Source organism: Pelophylax lessonae, assembly GCF_965119305.1.
Source record: "Pelophylax lessonae genome assembly, chromosome: 1".
In the NCBI taxonomy this organism is placed as follows: Eukaryota; Metazoa; Chordata; class Amphibia; order Anura; family Ranidae; genus Pelophylax; species Pelophylax lessonae.
Window position 1 is genome coordinate 141212759 of NC_138768.1, and position 22348 is coordinate 141235106.

The 22348-nt window shown below is 42.3% G+C and overlaps 2 protein-coding genes across 3 annotated transcripts in view; both read left to right on the top strand.

The window, feature by feature from the left end:
* RAD17 (RAD17 checkpoint clamp loader component) overlaps nucleotides 1-10171 on the top strand; it is a 65300-nt gene extending 55129 nt beyond the window's left edge. The window contains exons 15-17 of the mRNA XM_082243680.1: nucleotides 4284-4404; nucleotides 4489-4546; nucleotides 9550-10171. Coding sequence (XP_082099806.1) covers nucleotides 4284-4404; nucleotides 4489-4546; nucleotides 9550-9808 — 438 coding nt within the window. The 3' untranslated portion in view covers nucleotides 9809-10171. The remainder of the gene's footprint in view (nucleotides 1-4283; nucleotides 4405-4488; nucleotides 4547-9549) is intronic.
* Nucleotides 10172-20369: 10198 nt separating this feature from the next.
* The window catches only part of CCDC125 (coiled-coil domain containing 125), a 78752-nt gene continuing 76773 nt past the window's right edge, over nucleotides 20370-22348 (top strand). For both annotated transcript variants that reach the window (XM_082253564.1, XM_082253565.1), the window contains exon 1: nucleotides 20370-20467. The gene's annotated coding sequence lies outside the window, so the exon portion shown is untranslated. The remainder of the gene's footprint in view (nucleotides 20468-22348) is intronic.

The window sequence follows — 22348 nt, forward strand, 5'->3', positions numbered from 1 at the left end:
AAATTCCTCTATTGCAATCCTGTCAGTCACGTTAAATTGCACCTGTGAAAGGTGCTTTATGCAAAAATAAATGAATGTTTCAAACGTGCAATCCAGTTGATAGTGTTTCTATAGTGCCAAAGGTGGAAACAAGAGATGTGTAAATGCCAGTGCTGTAATATACTCTTTCTTTGCTGTGCTCAGTGCGGTGCTCCGTGACCCTAATGAAAATGCACTCACCGCAATGCCCTCCCCTTGAAGGGGTAGTAAGCCTTGCACAGCAAATGGGTGATCCTGCTTTTCCCTCTGAGTCTATGTATCCTGGTCCTGGTGGATATGGATGCACGTGCCTCCAAATGCACAAGGAGCCTGTTCCGATGTCCCTGGGGATCCCTCAGATCATGCCCCAAATAGAGAAGGTAGACAGGCCATAGTGTAGTATATCTCAGTATTTATTGAACATAAATTATGCACTCACAGTTATAGCCTTATGTCATGTGCTGGTGGTGTTGCGTCCGAGCCGGATGTCCAGGTGCGAATGCGTTCCACAATCGGGAACCACTTTAGCGGAAGTGACGGAGCGACATAATGTCCAGCCCAATTCTTGGTTGCCATAGTGGTAATTTAAACCTTGTCTGCTATGCATTCATTTTTTGTTGCCATAGAGGTTATTTAATATTCATTCTTTTTAACGGAAAAGCTTCTGCTACAGGAAGGACTACATTGCTTTTTATACTACCTTATAGTTAAAGCTGAAGTGTCATTTGCTTTTTTTTTTTTTTTTGCGCTCCCTAGTTTTAATTTCCCCTCATGCTAATGACATTTTAAAATAATACATTCCATTATTAATAAATACCTTTTATTATATAGACCCAGTGCCATCATTGTATCTCTGTGCTACCCTTTGCAATGCAGATCATGGGTGGTGCAAGGGACCAGTGCTCTGCCTTAGTATTCCACTTAAGAGCTCTGATACAGGCAGTGGGTTTGCTCTTTGGAGGAAAGGTATGCAAATATCAAAATTCCTTAATGGGTGGATGTCAGTCTTGAGGAGTGGGCGTTCCTAGGCAAGACTGCATGTGCATGCAGACCTCCCAAGGTAACACCCACATATAATGCTGAACCTCCATTAAAATAACTGAATTTAAATTGATAAAATTGGCAGGCCAGACATAGTAAGGCCAGAAAAGAAAGGGCTAGATTATTCAGGGCATCCTTCAGCCAGAAAATTAGATGGGCTCTGTCTGAATTACTGCAGCTTTAAATGCACATTGTTAAAAGCTTACAGTGTGCTGTGAAATCAGACTTTGCATTTTCAAAACGGTAGAGAAACCTGTACAATCACAAAACTGAAGATAAAGCTGGGGATCAAACTGTTTCTAGAAGAAATGGCACTAGTACATGCAGAGAATTGGGGTTCCAACAAGTTTACTAGTATTTGAGTGCTTGTATCTGCAGTGGGAATTCACAGAACCGTGATGAAAGCCTCTAACTCTGTGTAACTATTGACTTTAGGCATTAAGGAATTGAAGTGGAATTCCAGCTTATCCTTAACTACTTTTAAAAATTTCTCCCCACTCCGAACACCTATGTGTACAAACCTAAGAAAGATGTGATCTTCCCTATGTCAGCCAGTGGTGGCTGCAGGGGAGAGGAGAGAGTGCTCTGACAATGGCTACTAAAGCCTGGAATGATGACATCACCCATAGGCTTCAATGGCCAATCCGTTGTCAGCTCTCCCTCCTCTCCCCTGAAGCCACGCTGACTGACACAGGAGAGCTGGATCAGATGACTAGACCAGCCTGAAAATAGGTGAAGCTTAGGTGTTTGGAGGGGGGAGGGGACTGTTTTGAGTGGTTGAGGTTAAGAGCCCATTCACATTAGCGCAAATTGTCAGCCTGACAAGTCGCGGTATGTCGCGGTCCATTGAGTAGTACAGGACCCGTTCTAATAGGAGCGACACAAGTCGCTCCGACTTAGAAAAAGGGTCCTGTACTACTTTGGGGCGACCTCGGAGCGACTTGCATAGACTTCCATTATGTGAAGTCTCTGCAAGTCGCGCCGAAGTCGCGGTGCACGTGACTTCACAGGTCGCCCCCCGAAGTCGTGTCGCCTCAATAAGAATGGGCTCTAAGTTGGAATTCCACTTGAACGTGATTTATTTATTTAATGACAAACATGTTATAACTTGCCTCCTCTGTGCAGTTGGTTTTGCACAAGGCAGCCAGGATCCTCCTCTTCTCGGGTCCCTCGTTGCTGCTCCTGGCCCCTCCCTCCTATCGAGTGCCCCCACAGCAAGCAGCTTGATATGGGGGCAGCCGAGCTGCAGCTTTGTGTGTCCATTTAGACACGGAGCTGCCGTTCAGTCCCCACCCCCTCTCTCTCTTGATTGGCTGGCTGACTTTGATAGCCGTGGGAGCCATAGGCGCCGCGGCTGTGTCTCGGCCAATCAGGAGGGAAAGTCCCGGATGACCGAGGGACACGTGGACATTGCTGGACAGAGAGGGAACACAGGTAAGTATTAGAGGGTGCTGGGGAGGCTGGTGCACACAGAAGGGTTTTTATCTTTATGCATAGAATGCATGAAGATAAAAAAAAACCTTCTGACTTTACAATTCCTTTTAAATCTATTGATTTTTCTGGGCTGATTACTTGAGTGATTGACAATAAGTCTAAATAGCAATTTCTGGGCTTTTTTTTTATCCACCCTTCAAAATTGGTGTTCTTGCCCAACTAAACAAATTTGCTTTACAATGGAAGCTTTAAGTGTCGTGTCTTCAAGCTCCAGTGCAAGGGCTTATTCATAAAGTTTTTGTGTAAATCCATTTTGAAAACTAAATTGCACTCTGTATGTGCATTGTATATAAATGCTCGTCACTCCATGCTCCCATCTTAATGATCTGCTGGCATATTCTTCCATGCTGGACTATTCTGAGTCTTGTCATCTCATTGCTACATCTGCCCTGCATGTATGTGCTTCCAAAAAGCCACAGAGTCAGAGAAAACCTGCAGCACTGTGGGTGCCTGCAAGTTCTTTTTGGTAGATCAGCAGGATATAGATCTATAGGTAAGTGACCCAATACACCTAGTTCACTATTAAAGTAGAACTATAGGCAATTTTTTTTTCTCTTTTCATTTTGGATACAACAAGGGAGGGTCAGATTTTTTTTTTCTCGCCATCTTTGTCCCATTGCCGAGATTTCCCTTTACTTCTTGTCCCATAGCCAAACAGTAACTGAGAGGTATTCCCTGCAAATTAAGGGTATTACTTGGGGACCCCCAGGTCACCAGACCTAGTGTCTCCATTGGAAGATTTCCCCTCTATTACTTTTCTGGACACAACCCGCAATTTTTGATTTTCATTTACTTGCACTTTCTATGATAATGGTAAACAGGACAAATAGAGAGACTGAATCTCCCTAACGGGAACACAGATAGCAATAAAAACCTGACAGCTGTTCTAACCCTTCTCCACTCTATCCAAAACTAAAAAAAGCTATAGTTCTACTTTAAATGCCATGTAAGAAACAAACCATTGAAAGCATCTGTACAACTTCCCTCAAAGCCAGGTTTGGTCTACAGAAATCACAATTTCACTGTTGTGCCATTTGCGGTGTCTAAATCAGTTGGCTCCAAACTGCGGCCTGGGTGCCAGATGTGGCCCTTTGCTTGCCTTTATCAGGCCTTTGGGACACTTCCTCCCCTTGATACAAGGCACTATTCCTTCTACACCAACAATGGGACATAATTCCTACCACTGATACCAAGAATAGGGCACTATTCCTACCACTGACCCCAGCAATGGGGCACTATTTTTCCCACTGACCCCAAATGCACGCCCCTATTCTTCCCACTGAGACCAATGATGGGGCACTATTCTTTGTCCTGATAACAACAATGGGGCACTTTTGCTCTCACTGACACAAATTATGGGGCACGATTCCTTCCCCTGATACCAATTAAGGGCACTATTCCTCCCAGTGATACCAATGATGGGCACTATTTCTTCTCCTAATACCAACAAAGGGGCAATATTCCCCCCACTAATGCCAATTATGAGGCATTGCTTAATGCCACTGACACCAAGACATTTTCTACTCGCACTGGCCACAGTCTGGCCCCCTCTAAGTCTGGAAAACGGTAAACTTGCCCTTTAATAGTATGGAGACCCCTGGTCTAAATAAACCTGTAATAAGCTTCACAGAAAAGATACAGTAGTTTACTCCGGGTTTAAAAACATGATTACCAAGTAATTTTGTCATCAGGGTAACGTCTCCATTTTTACTTTTTTTTTTTTTTTACAGTACCAGGAAAACTCTCTCGCAGCTAGAGAACTGTTTTCAATTTTCTGTTCCTCACCGTTGTGCCTTCAAACCCAGGTGATCCCATATCTAGCTAAGCTTACAAATCCCTTGAGAAATCCAGGTAAGAAACGCATATGGGACAAAAACATAATTTAGAATATGGATCTGCTGATCTTCATTTAATTTTTTTTTTTTTTTTCCCCAGCACAAATTGCATATATCCAGGATGTTGGCCGATTACCTTTAAAGAGACATTTTGCAAGGTAATTATTCTCAGAATTAGGTATTGTACAACGGAGTAGCTGATGTGTTGCCATCTGAATTAATTTTGTCACTGTTGCACTTGATATAGGTGTATGTCCTATCATTTGAAAGCTGATTGTTTTTAGAGGATGGGATTTATTCTCATCTAAGGCAATATTTGAGGCCCTGTGCATTGCCTATGTCTTTGATACATATGGTTCCACAAGGACACAAGGATTTATCTGAAGATTAATGCAGTTTCTTGCAAGTACAAAAATGGCCTGCTCTCCCACTATATTTTTAGCTTTTCTATGTTTTAGGCAATGCCAGTTTCTCTTTAAATGACATCTTTATCAGACATGCATGGAATATATTGCTTTAAAGGATAAAGGTTTATTCATTTCAAAGACATATAGAAAAATAAGGCACAGGAATGCTTACAATGACATTATCTAAACACACGGTGTGATCATTTCTCATTGCAAAGTAAACATTGCATATCATCATGAAATGTTTTGAGAGGCTTGTATTATCAAATCTTAAGGCAAGAATTCCTGTTGATTTGGATAAGTATCAGTTTGCCTATCCTGCAAACAGATCCACAGATGATGCAATTTTTATTGTGTTGCATACTTCCTTGACACATCTTGAGCACTCAAACTCCTTTTAGGATGTTATTCATTGAGTTTCGTTCAGCATTTAACACAGTAGTTCCTGACACATTAGTGAAAAAGTTAAATGCTTTGGGCCTATATCCATTGCTGTGCTCATGGATTATGGATTTCCTAACAAACAGGCCACAAATCGTGAGAATAAGTGATCAGGTGTCTAATACTATTAATTTGAATACAGGGGTACCACAGGGATGTGTGTTGAGTCCGGCCCTGTTTACATTGTTTACACACGACTGTACTCCCATACATGTGTCTAACACTATTGTGAAGTTTGCTGAAGACACCACTTTAGTTGGACTCCTACAAGATAATGATGAAACCTCTTATAGGCAGGAAATTTAACATCTGGTTGAGTGATGTACAGAAAATGATTTAATACTCAATGCTACAAAAACTAAAGAAATAATAGTGGATCATAGGAGATCAAGAAAGATCAATCCTTGCCCGGTACCGATTTTCCCCAAAAATAAGCCCGGGTCTTGTATTCATTTTGGCTACAAAAAATGCATTAGGGCTTATTTTCGGGGGATGTCTTATGTGTCCCCTGTCTTCTCTTCCCCTCTCCCTCCCTGTCAGCTCAGGAGTCCCCATCTCTGTAATCCCCAAAATAAGCTCTAGTTAAAGTCCTTGTAAAATCATTTAATCCGCTCTTTAAATGGATTATATAATGTCTAGTGTGTGTCTTTATGTATCATTGTAGAAAATACCTTATTTACAGCTTTGCCGGGCGCTCACATGACCCGCCGGAGCTCTTCTTACCCGCTCCGAAGCACTGCCGAGGGAGGGGCCTCTGACATCAGCCGGGAGGAGGAGAGCTCTGACAGGTCACGTGAGCACCCAGCGGCGCTGTAAATAAGGTATTTTTTACAATAATGATACATAAAGACACACACTGGACATTATATATTCTTTTTATAGCGTTTATTACATCATTTTACAAGGATTTTAACTAGGGCAATATTTTCAAGGTATGGCTTATATTGCAGCCATCCTAGAAAACAGAGATAGGTCTTATTTTTGGGGAAATACTGTATATATAGGTGGTGAGGGGGTGGAACGGGTGGACATATTGCAAGGGAATTGTCATGGCCTCAAAATACTTTTTTTTTTTCTAATAAAAAAAAAAAAAAGCACTGAAGCAAGCTGGATTGCCTTTAAGGCTTTTGGTCAATTTCTATCATTGTACCATAGAGAGTATTCTTCTCCACTGGGCTGTAGTATGGTATGCCAGCTGCAGGGCGGAGGGTAAGAAGTGCCTGTCTCATGTGGTGAAAACAGCACAGCAGATCATTCTGAATTTGGACAAAGCATATACAAGCTGATTACAAAAGTGGACAAAAGCTATTCGTAGTGTTTGTCCTGTTGCCATCAGGGAAAATATGTAGTACACTAAAAAGGCACACTAAGCACTTAACGTATAGTGTTTTCCCTAGGGCTGTATTGTCCATAACCCCACCAGGTAAAGAGTTTTAGGAACTTAATGTGGAACTTTAATTTTAAAAAAATAAATAAAAATTTTGTTTTGTTATCTTTGAACAGATATGTGGGCATGTGCTAGGAGTTTGTATGTGTGGTTGTGTTGAGAAATGTTTTTCTGCCGTTGAAAGAGTATCCTGATACATTTTGTTGTATGTATACAATGGCAATAAAGTATATTATATTAACATGCGTTATAAAGAAAGAGTGGAGAGAAACCATACAGTTGGAAGTGTCTGTTACATCCTCTAGGTTGCTAGAGTAATACTATACATGTGACTTCTGACTTACTGGAGTGGACCTCATTAGTAGTCATTATACATGGCTTTGCAAGAGGATCTAGTCCAGGTAGCACTGTCCTGGCACATGGAATCGGAGAAGAAGAAGAATAAAAGGGATGCATTAGGGGAATGTGAGCGAAGTGAAGGAAGGAGATGGAGCAGGGGTGTCAAACTCAATTTCATCGTGGGTCGCATGAGCATTATGGTTGATTAGATGTCCAGAGCACCTCACGCCCCCTTACACCCTTACATGAGATGTCAAACCCCCCCCCCCCCCTACCATCAGAAGTCAAGAGTCTTGCACCCTTCCTTACATCACAATGCACCCCCTTACTTTGTGCTGCTCCCAAGAAGAAAATGCAGGTGGATCTGTGAAGGGGTGAGAGCTGTGGGGGGAATTGGTGAAAATTGCGGAGAGGGCATAATAATGAGTTTCACCCTATAACAGGTTTTTATTGTCATTCTTTTTGGCCAGCCTGTAACCGTGACAGCGTTACATCAGGGTTATTGGCTAGCCGCTCTGCTGTAAGTTAGGTTTAGGGAGCGCAGCTTACTTGCCTTGCCCCATTACGCTAAAAAAAACTGGCTCCTAACTTGTTTTAGCTTGCTCCTAGATTCAAAGCAAATTTGTCAAGCCCTGAAATAAAAGATGTTGCTCCAGTAGCTTCCAATGTTTTTCAGGACCAAAAAGTATGCAGTAGGGTGCCTGTATGACCACATCCTCTCCCACATAGAGGGCTTTGGGGGAGGGGGGGGTGCAACATAGCAAAGCGGTAGGGGATCAAGTACCATCTCATATTAAATGTTTATTTTTATTTAACCCTTTTGCTGCCAGAGCCATTTTTGCATTTTTTGCACACCTGTTTAACAAATCATTTTAGGACTAAGGATTACATAAAACCCCCAAACATATTTTCTGAAAGCAGACACCCTAGAGAATAAAATAGTGGTAGTTCCAATTTTTTTTGTCACTTGATATTGCCCCAAAGGTCTAGCAAATTTAATAATAAATAGATACCCAACATGTCAAACCTTTGATTTGTCTGCAGCTGTGTAATGGCGACAAACTTCAGTACCCTATATTTTCTATAGGCTATGCCGTGTTATGGAGGAGGTCATGTGCTGGAATTATTGCTTTCACTCGTGTATCGCTGTTGACGCTTTCATGCGTAGGCCCCCCCGACACTTGCATTTACGTTCGTACATGCAAATATGTGGGGTGAGGGGCCTCAACATTTGGGGGGGTTGTTGAGTGTAACTTTTTTTTGTTTTTTTTTTTCACATAGGGGATAAAAAGTCCCCTATGTGATGATTTTTAGGTGACAGGTTCTCTGAGACAAGCAGGGTCTAAAAGTCCCTGCATGTCTCCTCTGGGCCCCAGTGACTGTATTGCAATGCAGATTACATCCCCTCCTGGCTATTCTAACTGGGAACACTGAGAGCCTTACCTAGAAGTGACGTCATATAGGTCGCTTTCCGAGTCACAGCAAGTAGGGGAGAACACATCCACTCTTCTCCTTCCCTTCTACCCACCGACACCCGCCATGTCTATATCGGGCCCGCAGATGGGCAAGCGGAGCCAAAAATACATGGCGGGGGCTCGCACACAGGAGGCGACAGTACCAGGGATGTGTCGAGGTAATCGAGCATAGCCGCCTGAATGCATCCATCTTACAGGCATGAGTCTGCCTGTCAGTTTTACACACAATCCCAGTGGCTGCAGCCACCGAATTGAGTGTGAACCCCCCCCCCCTGCCCCCCAGGTATGGACCTGGCAGCAAAAGGGTTAAAGCTGCCCATAAACAGTTTGAATTCTTACTAATTCCTAATAAGTGAGTTCAAATTCAAGCCATGGGTGGTCCTGAAAGCACCATCTGTTGCACCTGAGCCAGGTGGAAAATTGATAGCTTAATGGTGATTGCATCCTTTCAGATACAGATACTGTTTGGTGGTTCCATTGTATTCAGGCAGCCCCGGGTACAGCAACTGCATGAAAACAATAGCTGACAGTGGAGATTCCTCCATCCATTCTAAGAACCGGCTGAACAAAAGAAAATAAACCATGTATGGCTACCTTTGGCAGACCATACGCTTAAAGATTTTCTCCTTCCGCCTCCTGCGGGGCTATTGGATGCAACAGCCATTTGAATGCAGCTGAAAATTTTCCAGCTAGCTCCTTCAAATTTTCAGTCAAGGATGTCAGGCAACCAACAAGGCCACCTGCGAAAGCCAATTTTAGCCAGTTCATCAGGATCCAGCCACAATTTGTGCAGTGCATGGTGCAAGTCCAAAGCATACATTTTTCTGTATAGGCTGTATGCAGGTTTTGGTATAATTTTTTTTATGTTCGGCATTGCTGTAGTGTAATCTCCCATTTGGAGCCAATGACCTTTTTCTTGGCCATCACCTTCAGTTTGACTATACAAGACAGGCTCCTCTCATCCCCTTAAATGCTCTGTTCAGTGCTTTTGTTGAAGGAAGCGATATAATTATCTGCTGTAGCCATTCACTTGATACTAACATATCTGTTATGGTGTTACATGGTTTGGATTTACTTCCCGCCTGGATGTTCCTATATTTTTGTTGTTCCAGGATGAAGCTCGAAGCACTGGCAGACAAAGATCCAGGTGCAGATGCTGACAGTGATGAGGATGAGGATCCAAGCCATGTGCCCAGTATAAATGAAAGCGGTAATGCTGTACGTAAAGGTACCGATGGGCATCGAGAATTACTTCTACTTTCCAGCCAAGGAGGAGAAGCAGATTTGCCAACCAGCCAACCTCAACCTGTAGCAGCTCAAGCAGTTTTGGAAGATGAAGAATTAAAGATAGAGGAATTTGACAGTGACTGAACTTGTTGACTTCGGCCCTTTGCAGGACCTTTTGCCTCTACTGACCTTATTGGATTGGGGTCTAAATGGACATATTTATATTGCTATACCCCATATGTGTCTTTTGACAAACATGTCAGTCATGGCATCATATTTTTATTGGTCAAAGAGAACTCTGGTTACAAGAGAAGCGTAATTTCATGGTAAAACAACCAGGCGCACATTTTGTGTTTTATCTCTACACTGCTTTATGTGTACAGATGCAGTATTTTCTTCAACTGAATAGTCACAAGGGTATTGCAAGGTGACAAATATACAATGTGAACTGTAGTTTATTTAATTCTGCGCTAAACTATTTTTGTAAATAAAAAAAAAACAACTTTTTTTTTTCATGTTTATTTTCAATGACTTTAAGATGGTCATTATTTCTCAAAAGCAAATCTAAAGCATACAATGTTGTTTTTGTTTCTCCAAGTCTGCTTCATGTACTAAATACATCTATTGCGACAATGGTACCCAAAAACATAAAAAAAAACTGTTTCTGAAAGGGTGGGGTGCAATCTCATATTTATTAAGGGGTGGTGCAGTGTATGACCTATGATGTGTGGTTATTTAAAACCATGGAGTTTTATAATTTTTTTTTCCTTTGCCCAGACTCTTTACAGTAGAACAGAAAGGGAATGGAGAGGTTAATGCTGGGTTGGTGTTCCAGTCTTGTGGACTTAAAAATTAGTCTGTCCAAAATTTCAGTCCGGGATGGATGATGTTATGCTAAAATTTTTATCCTAACTGGACTCTTCAGTTTTCTATACCAGTGGTGCTAACTGTATGAGAAAATTTTAAATCTATGTAGTGCTTCCGTGACCATGTGTATATCTATCTATCTATCTACAGTGCATCCAGAAAGTATTCAGAGCACTTCATTTTTTGTTACAGCCTTATTCCAAAATAGATTAAATTCATTATTTCCCCCAAAATTCTACAAACCATACCCCATAATGACAAGACAACGTGGAAGAAATTTGTTGGAAATCATTGTAAATTTATTAAAAATAAAAAGTGAAAAAAGCCGCAAGTCTATTTGAGTATGATGCTACAAGCTTGGCACACCTATTTTTGGGCAGTTTCTCCCATTCTTCTTTGCAGGACCTCTCAAGTTCCATCAGGTTGGATGGGGAGGGTTGGTGCACAGCCATTTTCAGAATCTCTCTAGAGATGTTCAATTGGGTTCAAATCTCTGTTCTGGCCGGGCCACTAAAGGTCATTCACAGAGTTGTCCCGAAGCTACTCCTTTTGTTATCTTGGCTGTGTGCTTAGGGTCGTTGTCCTGTTGGAAGATGAACCTTTGCCCCAGTCTGAGGTCCAGAGCGTTCTGGAGCAGGTTTTCATCAAGGATGTCTCTGTACGTTGCTGCATTCATCTTTCCCTTGATCCTGACTAGTCTCCCAGTTCCTGCCACTATAAAACATCCCCACAGCATGATACTGCCACCACCATGCTTCACTGTAGGGATGGAATTGGCCACGTGATGAGCAGTGCCTGGTTTCCTCTAGACATGATGCTTGCCATTCACGCCAGAGAGTTCAGTCTTTCTTTCATCAGGCCACAAAATTCTGAGAGTCCTTCAGGTTCCTTTTGGCAAACTCCATGCGGGCTGTCATGTGCCTTTTACTGAGGAGTGGCTTATACCTGGCCACTCTACCATACAGGCCTGATTGGTGGAGTGCTGCAGAGATGGTTGTTTTTTATGAAAGGTTCTCCTCTCTCCACAGAGAAATGCTGGAGCTCTGTCAGAGTGACCATTGGGTTCTTGGTCATCTCCTTGATTAAGACCCTTCTCCCCTGATTGCTCAGTTTGGCCAGGCGGCCCACACTAGGAAGAGTCCTGGTGGTTCCAAACTTCTTCCATTCACGGATGATGGAGGCCACTGTGCTCATTGGAATCTTCAATGCTGCATACGTTTTTTCTGTGCCTCAAAACTATCCTGTCTCGGAGGTCTACAGACAATCCCTTGGACTTCATGGCTTGGTTTGTGCTCTGACATGCACTGTTAACTGTGGGACTTATATAGACAGGTGTGTGCCTTTCCAAATCATGTCCAATCAACTGAATTTACCACAGGTGGACTCCAATCAAGTTGTAGAAACATCTCAAGGATGATCAGTGGAAACAGGATGCACCTGAGCTCAATTTTGAGTGTCATGGCAAAGACTGAATACTTATGTACATGTGAGTTTTTTTATTTTTAATGAATTTACAAAGATTTCGAACAAACTTCTTTCACGTTGTCATCATGGGGTTATGTTTGTAGAGTTTTGAGGAACATAATGAGTGCAATCCTATTTGGAAAACGCTGTAACATATGTGGAGCGCTGTGCAGCATCCACTATTGAAAACTTTTTATTGTTAAAAAAAAAAAAAAAAAAACCTTTTATTTTTGTAATGCCAAGTGTGGAATTTCATTTAACCACTTTACCACCGAAGGATTTTGCTGTCTTACATCTGGGCCACTTTTTGCGATTCGGCACTGTGTGACTTTAACTGACAATTGCACGGTCGTGCTATGCCGTACCCAAATTAAATTGATGTCCTTTTTTTCCCACAAATAGAGCTTTCTTTTGGTGGTATTTGATCACCTGTGTGATTTTTACTTTTTGCGCTATAAACAAAAAAAGAGCGACAATTTTGAAAAAATAACAATATTTTTCACATTTTTTTTTATATGAAATTCCCCCCCAAAAAAATGTAAAAATCAAATTTTTTTTTACGTTTTTGGCCAATTTTTCTGCTACATATGTTTGGTAAAAAAATTTGCAATAAGTGTATTTTGATTGGTTTGCGCAATAGTTATTGCGTTTACTAACTAAGGGAAAGATTTATGTCATTTTTGGTGTTAAAAAAAAAAAAAAAAAAGTAATGGCGGTGATCTGTGATTTTTTTTTTTTTTTTTTTTGCGGGACTGCGACATTGCAGCGGACAGATCGGACCCCTGACTGACATTTTTGACACTTTTGGGGGTACCAGTGACATTACTACAGTAATCAGTGCTATAAATATGCACTGTTACTGTAAAAATGACCCTGGCAGGGAAGGGGTTAATTTTTATTGGTGATCAAGGGGTTAATGTATGCCTGGTGCTTACTGACGTGTGTGGGGGGAGGGGACTGTGTGACACAAGGACAGATCGAGGGTTCAGCTATGCTGAACCCTGCAATCTGACCCTGCCTGTCACTTAGGAGATCCACCCGCTCTGTTTACACAAGCAGGCGGATCTCCACACTCGATTCCCCGACGATCGGGGAAGAGCAGCGGCGATCGCCACCGCTCCTCCCCTGGCCCGACTCCCGCTGTGACTGAGAGACATCACCAGACATTCCCCGAGAGAGGGGAATGTCTGGTGACGTAGTACTACGTTGCCAGACGTTATCGAGCCACTTTGCCGCAGTGCGGAAGTGGTTAACCAAGATACAACAGAAAATGAGAGGAGTCTCTATCTTTAGGATAGGAAGTGAAGGAAATCTCCATAGCCAAACACAAGCAGCAAAAAGAAAAACCTGATAGAGGTTTTTCTCTTTCCAATTATATAAAAAATACATTTTGGCTATACACACAATTTTACCTGCAGTGCTGGAGGCCTGCACACTGAGTAAATTTTCTCCAAAAATGCCAATGCTCCAGCTGCTTTAAGGGAAATTTGTAGTGAGAGAATACAGTATGTAAGCGTGATTAAAGGTCATCAGTCACAGCCCCTAATATTCTCTTATTACAGGTTTACTTTAAAGCGGAGTTCCACCCAAAAGTGGAACTTCTGCTCTTGTGCTTCTCCAACCCCAACCCCCCCCCCCCCCCCGCCCGGTACCACATTTGGCAACTTTCAGGGGGGAGGGAGGGAACGGGTACCTGTTTTTGACAGGTACCCTTCCCCACTTCCGGGACGCAGCGCCGCGGCTGTCCGTCCCGGAAGTTCGGCTCCCTCCTTCCCCTGCCGCCGAGCCAATAGAAATGCGCTTCACTGCTGGGTTCCCTTACCGGCAATGGGGGGCGGCAGCACCCGACAGCCGATGGAAACATCAGCTGCGGTGCTGACATCGCTGGACTCTAGGACAGGTAAGTGTCCTAATATTAAAAGTCAGCAGCTACAGTATGTGTAGCTGCTGACTTTTAATTTTTGGAGGGGAAGGCGGAACTCCGCTTTAAATTCGAAGACAAGTATTTTACAGGTAGTCTTACCTGGTAACAATTTTCTTGGATGAGTTAGCTCCTGTGAGCATACATGGGTGTTATGTCATCCCAGGCCGGCGATTCGAGACAGCCAAAGGCCAAACCCAGAAGAAAACATTGTGAAGATGTCCGCAAGGGAGGTTGCTGGTGTCACATCTCTGGAGAGGAACACTTTGGGAGATAAAGCTGAACTCCAGATATGGTTTTTTTTTTTTTTTTTTTTTTTGCATAGTTACATTGATCTAGTTTGAACCAATGTAATTATGCACATTACTTACCTGTAAGACTGCTGTGGAAGTCGAAGATCATTGTAGCAGGTCCTGCTACAACAATTTCTGTTGTCTTCCGGTTACCAAGTTGAGTGGCTGCTCTACTGCGTAGTGAAAACAAGAAAGTTGCTCGCTCGGCACAGGTACCATTAACAGAGAGCTTTGTATTTTTCTCAATGAATGCAAGGCATGCTCTCATTGGACAAAGTGGAGAGGCAAGACAGTAACATCCCAATCTCCACCTCATCCAATCAGAGAACATTAGCAATTAAAATTTTGACAGTGGTTCAAACCCTTCCCCACTCTAAATGTGGTCTATGTCACATGTTGGGAGAAAAACTAACACCTGCCAGACAGGGACTGAAGCTACATTCCTTCCAATGAGGTAAGATTATATTCCAGCACTATGAAAAAAAGGTTTAGAGGTTCCAACTTTTTTCTAATAAATCCAAAGTGATTGAAAAAAAAAATAACTGGACAAGCTTCTCAGTCTTGGAAGTAGATGCTGAACCTGGATAATGCCTGAAGAAGGATGGTGCTGGTCTTCTGTTGAGAAAGAAAGATGAAGGCTCAACAGTTATACTAAGATCTAAGGTTATAAATGTTTGCAAATGTTACTCAACTCAGCAAACACTTACGATGGATTCACACCTATGCAAATTGGATGTGGGTTTTTCCGCATCCAATTGGCATGGCAGGAGCCTGTAACCGGCCCTCAATGAAGCCGGTTCACACAACTCCTGGATGGCTACGGAGCAAATTGCACAGGGGCCCTGTGTGTCTTCTGGTTCTTTGTAGGTCCGAATCCCGCCCAAAATTTGGACTGAAATTGGACCTGAAACGGTGAACAGGGACGCACCGGACCCCTGCAGTGAGCCGCTCCGCACAGAGGTGTGAACCCAGCCTCAAGGAAAACCTGTAATGATTTTAATAAGGCGGCCATCAATTCTGCCCTCCTTTAAAACAGCCATTAAACTGCCATTCTTCTTATAACAACATTTGGGAATGTTGAAGTGAAACAAGCATTCGACTCCTAAGCAACATACATTTGCCAAGTCTTTGGCTTAGAATGTAATGAAGCTACAGGATCAACATGACAACGAAGTTTTAGTGGTTTCAGAAGGAGAGGTAATTAACATTAACCCTATAGGTTTCCTTTTATTTTACACTTGAATAAATTAAACTGTTGTAAGGGCATGAAACATATACCTCTGTTAGGACTGTGTATAAATAGGGGCACATATATAAGCCAGCGATGGCTAGAAAGTGGGGCATCCATGGCTAAGAGGCTGATTTATAAAGAAAAAAAAAATAATTTTCAATTTTAATAAGCACCCACAGACCCTCACAAAAGCTGGACCAGGGTTGTGAGGAAGAGACCCTTATCCTCCTCAACATGGGGTCAATGTGCTTTGCCCGGGGGACCCCCCATTGCAAGGTACCTCCCCATGTTTTAGGCATGTGGCTTGGTATGATTAAGGGGGGAAGGGCCCACACGCTCGCCCCCCCCATTTTTCTTGGTCACCCAGGCTGCATGCTTGGATATGGGTCTTGTATACATTTTTGGGGGGGGGGGGGGGTCTTCGTGTGCCTTAAAGTGTTTTTTATTCTGATTGAAACTTTACACATCACATCAATAGGTCCTATAACCCCTTAAAGTGTTTTTAAGGAATTGTCAGTTCTTTGATAATTCAGTCTGATTGAAACGTTACACATCACATCTATGGGTCCTTTGACCTTGGTTGTGGAGAGAAGGGAGGGAATGGAACACCTGTCAGGTTTTTATTACTGTTTGTGTCCCCGTTAGGAAGATTCGCCCTCTCTATTTGTCCTGTTTACCATTATTGAATTTAAACGTAAAATAAAAATCCCAAATTTTGGGTTGTCCCCAAAAAAGTAATAGAGGGGAAATCTTCCAATGGGGACACTAGTTCTGAGGACCTGGGGGTCCCCAAGGGATTTTCTTAATTTGCAGGGATTTCCTCTCACTTCCTGTTTGGCTATAAGACAGGAAGTGAAGGTAAATCTCAGCAATGGGACACAGATAAGATAAAAAACAATTGACCGGTTATAACCCTTACTTGCTCTATCCAAAATGATAACGTTTTGCCTATAGTTCTACTTTAATGGCACAGTCTACTTTTTGTAAAAAAAAAAGAATAAATGCACATATACAGTATTTGCATAACAAATGCATTTATTTATTTTTTTTGCACATACAGTATCTCACAAAAGTGAGTATACCCCTCACATTTTTGTAAATATTTTAATATATCGTTTCATGTGACAACACTGAAGAAATTAGACATTGTCACTTAGGGGTGTACTCACTTTTGTTGCCAGCTGTTTAGACAATAATGGCTGTGTGTTGTTATATTGAGGGGACAGCAAATTTACACTGTTATACAAGCTGTACACTCACTACTTTACATTGTAGCAAAGTGTCATTTCTTCAGTGTTGTCACATGAAAAGATAGAATAAAATATTTACAAAAATAAGAGGGGTGTACTCACTTTTGTGAGATACTGTAAGTCTGCAAAGTATTGCAATGCAAGGCTCCTGCAGGCTCTTCCTCAAGCTTTCTGTCTGTACAGAGGCATTGACTTTCAGTTGGAGAGCTGGAAGTAGCTGGACTACAAGTGATTACCGCACTTCTGTTGAGAACTGTTTGTTGTGTAGGAAGATGGGACTTGTAGTTTATCTATTCACAGATCTCTTATTTTAAATCTGAATTCCCTTAATTTGCAGGAATTTCCTCTTACTTCCTGTTTGGCTATGGGACAGGAAGTGAAGGGAAATCTCTGCAATGGGACACGGATGGCAAAAAAAAAAAAAAAAATCTGACAGGATTTATAACCCTTGCTCTTTCCGAAATTAAAAAAAAAAGTTTTTTCTATAGTTCTACTTTAATACATAGAATGCATTAAGATAAAATACCTTCTGCCCTTACAACCCCTTTAATGGAGATAACCTCAGGATGAATCTATTGTAACATCAGAGTTTTCCTAGTGTAGAATAACAAATAATGAAGAAATTGTTTTTGATAAGAGCTCAGATCTGTGTCCTCCAGCACCCCCATTATACACTACTTCGGATTGCAGATGTTAGGGAAATCAAACTATATAGCAATGAATTGTGTAACTTTCATAGCATATGGAGGAAATCTCCTCGGGAGTTATAACCTTTATGACATTCAGAATTATCTCTCCTATGCATCTGAAAAAGCCGTAGTGGTATATAATATATTATTTGAAAGATGTGCAACTGAATTAATCTGTCTCTTGCTGAAATAGTAGTGGTAAAATAATTATGAAGGAGCTCATCCCAATTATCAGACAGATCTGGAATTATCTACTGTCCAGTATGCAAACAAGTCAGGTTACTTTGTATTAGGATGCCATAATAGGAGGTAATAAGCTTAGAGTGTCCACTGCACAGCAATTCTTGTTCTAACGGCAAATTGCTGAAATTGATCCTACCTGAACTGTAGCTGCATGTCTTACTAAAATACATTTTAGCGTATTTCTTCTTGAAAATATGTGTTTGATAAATATCGTTCCACATACCACCAGCACCATTTGATTCTCCAGGGTCTCTGCTTTCAGAAGATATTTATTTTTTGGAGGGTTTACAGTAATCTCTAGCAAAAAAAACAAAAAAAAAAAAATACAGAATTTAACATGTATGTGAAAAATTAAAAACACGCCCCGGGGGACAAATGGACAGTGGTAGAAGTGGAAGCAGTAGACAAATGGCTAGTGGTAAAAGAGGATAATGGTAGAAGTGGAAGCGGTAGACAAGTAGACAGTGGTAGAAATGGAAGCGGTAGACAAGTAGACAGTGGTAGAAATGGAAGTGGTAGACAAGTGGATATTGGTGGAAGCGGTGGATAGTGGTAGAAATAAAAGCAGTAAACAAGTGGATAGTGGTAAAAGTGGAAGCGGTAGATTAGTGGTTAGTGGTAGAAGCGGTAGACAAGTGGACAGTGGTAGAAGTGGAAGCTGTAGACAAATGGCTAGAGGTAAAAGTGGATAGTGGTAGAAGTGGAAGAGATAGACTAGTGGACAAGGGTAGAAGTGGAAGAGGTAGACAAGTGGACAGTGGTAGAAGTGGAGGCAGTAGACAAATGAACAGTGGTAGAAGTGGAAGAGATAGACTAGTGGACAAGGGTAGAAGTGGAAGAGGTAGACAAGTGGATAGTGGTAGAAGTGGAAGAGGTAGACAACTGGATAGTGGTAGAAGTGGAGGCAGTAGACAAATGAACAGTGGTAGAAGTGGAAGCGGTAGACAAGTGGATAGTGGTAGAAGTGGAAGAGATAGACCAGTGGACAGTGGTGGAAGCGGTAGATTAGTGGTAGAAGTGGAAGCGGTAGACAGGTGGCTAGTGGTAGAAGTGGAGGCGGTAGAGAGAAGTGGATAGTTGTAGGCGTAGAAGCAGTAGACAAGTGGATAGTGGTAAAAGTGAAAGCGGTAGATAAGTGGACAGTGGTAGAATTGGAAGCGGTAGATAAGTGGACAGTGGTAGAAGTGGAAGACAAGTAATTAACCTAGTTGGTGAATGGAGGTGGTGCCCAGATAGCAAGGATAACTTGCCACAAATGTGTCAGTGTTCAACTGTAAGTCTTGTTAACTTGTTGCACATTTTCACTGGCATGTTGTACACTTGCAGAGCATTTGAAGCACAAGTTGTAGTTGACACTTTTCCAATTTGTAGCAAATTTGTGTGGCAAGTCTCTACCAAGAGCAAAGTTGCAGTGGTGAGTCTACAGCAAGAGCTCTGCAAGTCACAGTGACCCCTGTGGTGGGATGACTTTTGCAAAACACAACATAACTGAACCAGAACTTGCAGAATGTTTGCAAAGAAAGTTGATGTTGCTGCAATTCTGAATCTTTTGTGTATAATTTTGTGTATAATTCTGTGTATCCTGGTAAGTCTAGCAATAGCTTAGCACAGGGCTTCCCAAACCTTTTTGGGCCGAGATCCACTTCTGAATACAGTTATTTTTCGGGACCCACTTGCAGCCATTTTCAGGTCATAGTGCTCCTTTACATATCGCAGTGTCCCATTACACTGTAGCCATTTTCACGTCGTAGTGCCCCTTTACACATCACATCCTATTGCACACCGTCCTGGTTTGTAGGCACTTGTATACTGGGTGCTGGCCACTGGATCAGTTACAAGTAGATACATATTCGCCAGCAGTGCTTTAAGTGGGCCGGTATGCACTGGTACTCAGTACCGCCACTTAATATGGCTCTTGAGCATACCGCCACCTCTCTGTGCTCCTTAGCGTACCAGTACGCTCATTTTGGACATCTGCACCCCCTCAATTGCCCCCCCAAGAATATTTCCCACTCCAGAGCCAGACCAGTCACTACCAGTGAGTCCCCCTGCTCTGGAGTCCAAGCCCAGGCCAGGGGGGGGGGGGGGTGCTCTGTGGGGACCGACAAAATTTATAGGCTATAATAGAGTACCGGCACCTCTTTTGGGCCACTTAAAGCACTGTTCGCCAGCACACCAAGGATCAGGCAAAAGCAGTCCAAAAACTTTATTCCAGAGAAGATCGCATCAAAAATAAATAGTGCAACGTTTCGGAGCCACGCAGGACCCCTTCGTCAGACATGTGAAGATCACTTACCTCTGACGAAGGGGTCCTGCATGCCTCTGAAACGTTGCACTATTTATTTTTGATGCGATCTTCTCTGGAATAAAGTTTTTGGACTGCTTTTGCCTGATCCTTGGTGTGCTGGTGAATATGTATCCACTCCAATGCAGCTCAGACCCACAGTTTGGGAACTCCTGGCTTAGTAAGTCATTTCTAAACCTGCAGCTGATTTGCTTGCTCTCTGGGTGAAGCTGTAATAGGAGAAGATAAATATCATTGAATTTGCTACTTTGAAATAGTTGCTGAGAATGAAATAATAAATACATCCCTTTTACCAGAGATAGATGGAAGTGAGAGGCAATGATAAATAGAGGTGTGCTGTCTGTGGGGAGGACTGTGGATGGCTGTCATGTCGCAGTATGCAGATGACAGAGGTAGGGACCCAGGTGAGGGGGCGGGGACTAGACTGGTGTCACGTGACAGAGGAAGGGAGAGGCCACGTCTGTGTGTGCGGGGATCGGAGGGGGGGACAGCGGGGAAGAGCCGATCACTGAGCCGGGATCCGTCCACTCTGCACAGCCGGTGAGACCCATAGGGAATGTGTATGTGTGTGAGATCCATGTAGAGGCGGGTCGTACTTCCTCCGATCACTCATACTAAGTTTGATGTGACAGGTGACAACTTTGAGAGGAAGTGATGAGGTGTCACCGTCTGGGGTGTCCCGGTGGTCGGTGCAGGCTGGGATTGGAGTGTGTGCTCTTCCTATATACACAGCAGTGTGATGTGACTTCACCCTCCATGTTTATTTCCTGCCCCCCTCCCATCTGATGATGATATTATACTATAGAGGTGTACAGTGACAGGTGTGATCGCTACATTCATGCTTGTGAATAATAAGATGAAATGAGATTTTCCTGTAGCAGGAAATGAAGGCGGGCGGTGACACAATTGGCTCTCTGTGGCTTGTTGACATTCAGGGTGGTCATCATGTCCTGCACTGCTAGTAACTAAAGTTATACAAATCACCCACACCATTCACCAAAACTCATAGGAAAGTTTATTGTTAACCCTTTTCATCTAATATGAAAGCCATAATACACCCAGAAGCAAACATTTATTATATTTCAGCTTTCTATCTCTCTGATGTGGTGGCTGCAGTTTTTTTTAAGTGTTATTTTCTTTATTTTCACCTGGTGATCCAACCAGTAAGTCTGTTATTTTTAAACAGAACAAGCTGTCTTGATGATGTAGCAGTTGGAGCAGTGGTTCTTAACCTGGGTTCGATCGAACCCCAGGGGTTCGGTGAGTCAGTCAGGCGGGTTCGGCAGAGGTCATTTCTGAACTGGTCTTTGAAAGACAACAGCAGAAGTCACACTGATTTGCAGTAAATATTCATTATTATGTTTTTGTTTTTGTGTGAAAATCATGTTTTAATGGTTTTGTTCATTTTGTGCACCTATGTATAAATATATACCTAAATATATACCTCTGTTTTGAATTTGAAAAAAATCATATTTTATTTTTCAAATTTAAGAAGGGTTCGGTGAATGCGCATATAAAACTTGTGGGGTTCAGTACCTCCAACAAGGTTAAGAACCACTGAGTTGGAGGGATGGGGCAATCCATTTACCATTGAGAGGGATGTTTACAATGATCAGCTTTTAACTACTTGAGACTGGGGTGAAGGTTCACCTTCCAGCAGAACAACGACCCTAAACAGCCAGAGCTACAATGGAATGGTTTAGATCAATGCACTTCATGTGTTAGAATGGCCCAGTCAAAGTCCAGACCTAAATCCAGTTGAGAATCTGTGGCAAGACTTGAAAATTGCCGTTCACAGATGCTCTCCATCCAATCTGACAGAACTTGAGATATTTTGCAAAGAAGAATGGGCAAAAATGTAATTTTCTAGATGTGCAAAGCTGGTAGAGACATCCCCAAAAAGACTGGCAGCTGTAATTGCAGCAAAAGGTGGTTCTACGAAGTATTGGCTGGGGGGGGGGGGGGGGGGGGTAGTACAAATGCACACCACACTTTTTCACATTTATTGTAAAAATGTTGAAAACTATTTATCATTTTCCTTCCACTTCACAATTATGTCCCACTTTGTGTTGGTCTATCACATAAAATCCCAATGAAATACATTTACAATTTTGGTTGTAACATGACAAAATGTGGAAAATTTCAAAGGGTATGAATACTTTTCAAGGCGATGTATTAATGTAACACCTTTATCCCAAAAGGAACACAACAGTTTGCTGTAATTTGTTGTTAGTATATCTAAATCTGCTAGTACATCTAACCAGTGCCAAGACAAGGTCATCCAGAACCCAGGGTGAACATGCCAAATTTAACCCCCTTCCCCCTGAGATGTGTAAGCATTATGTGTCAGGAAAAATTCTCCACTCCATAAAAAGCTAACCCCCCCAAAGCATAAATTCACCCTCCTCCCAGTACAAATCC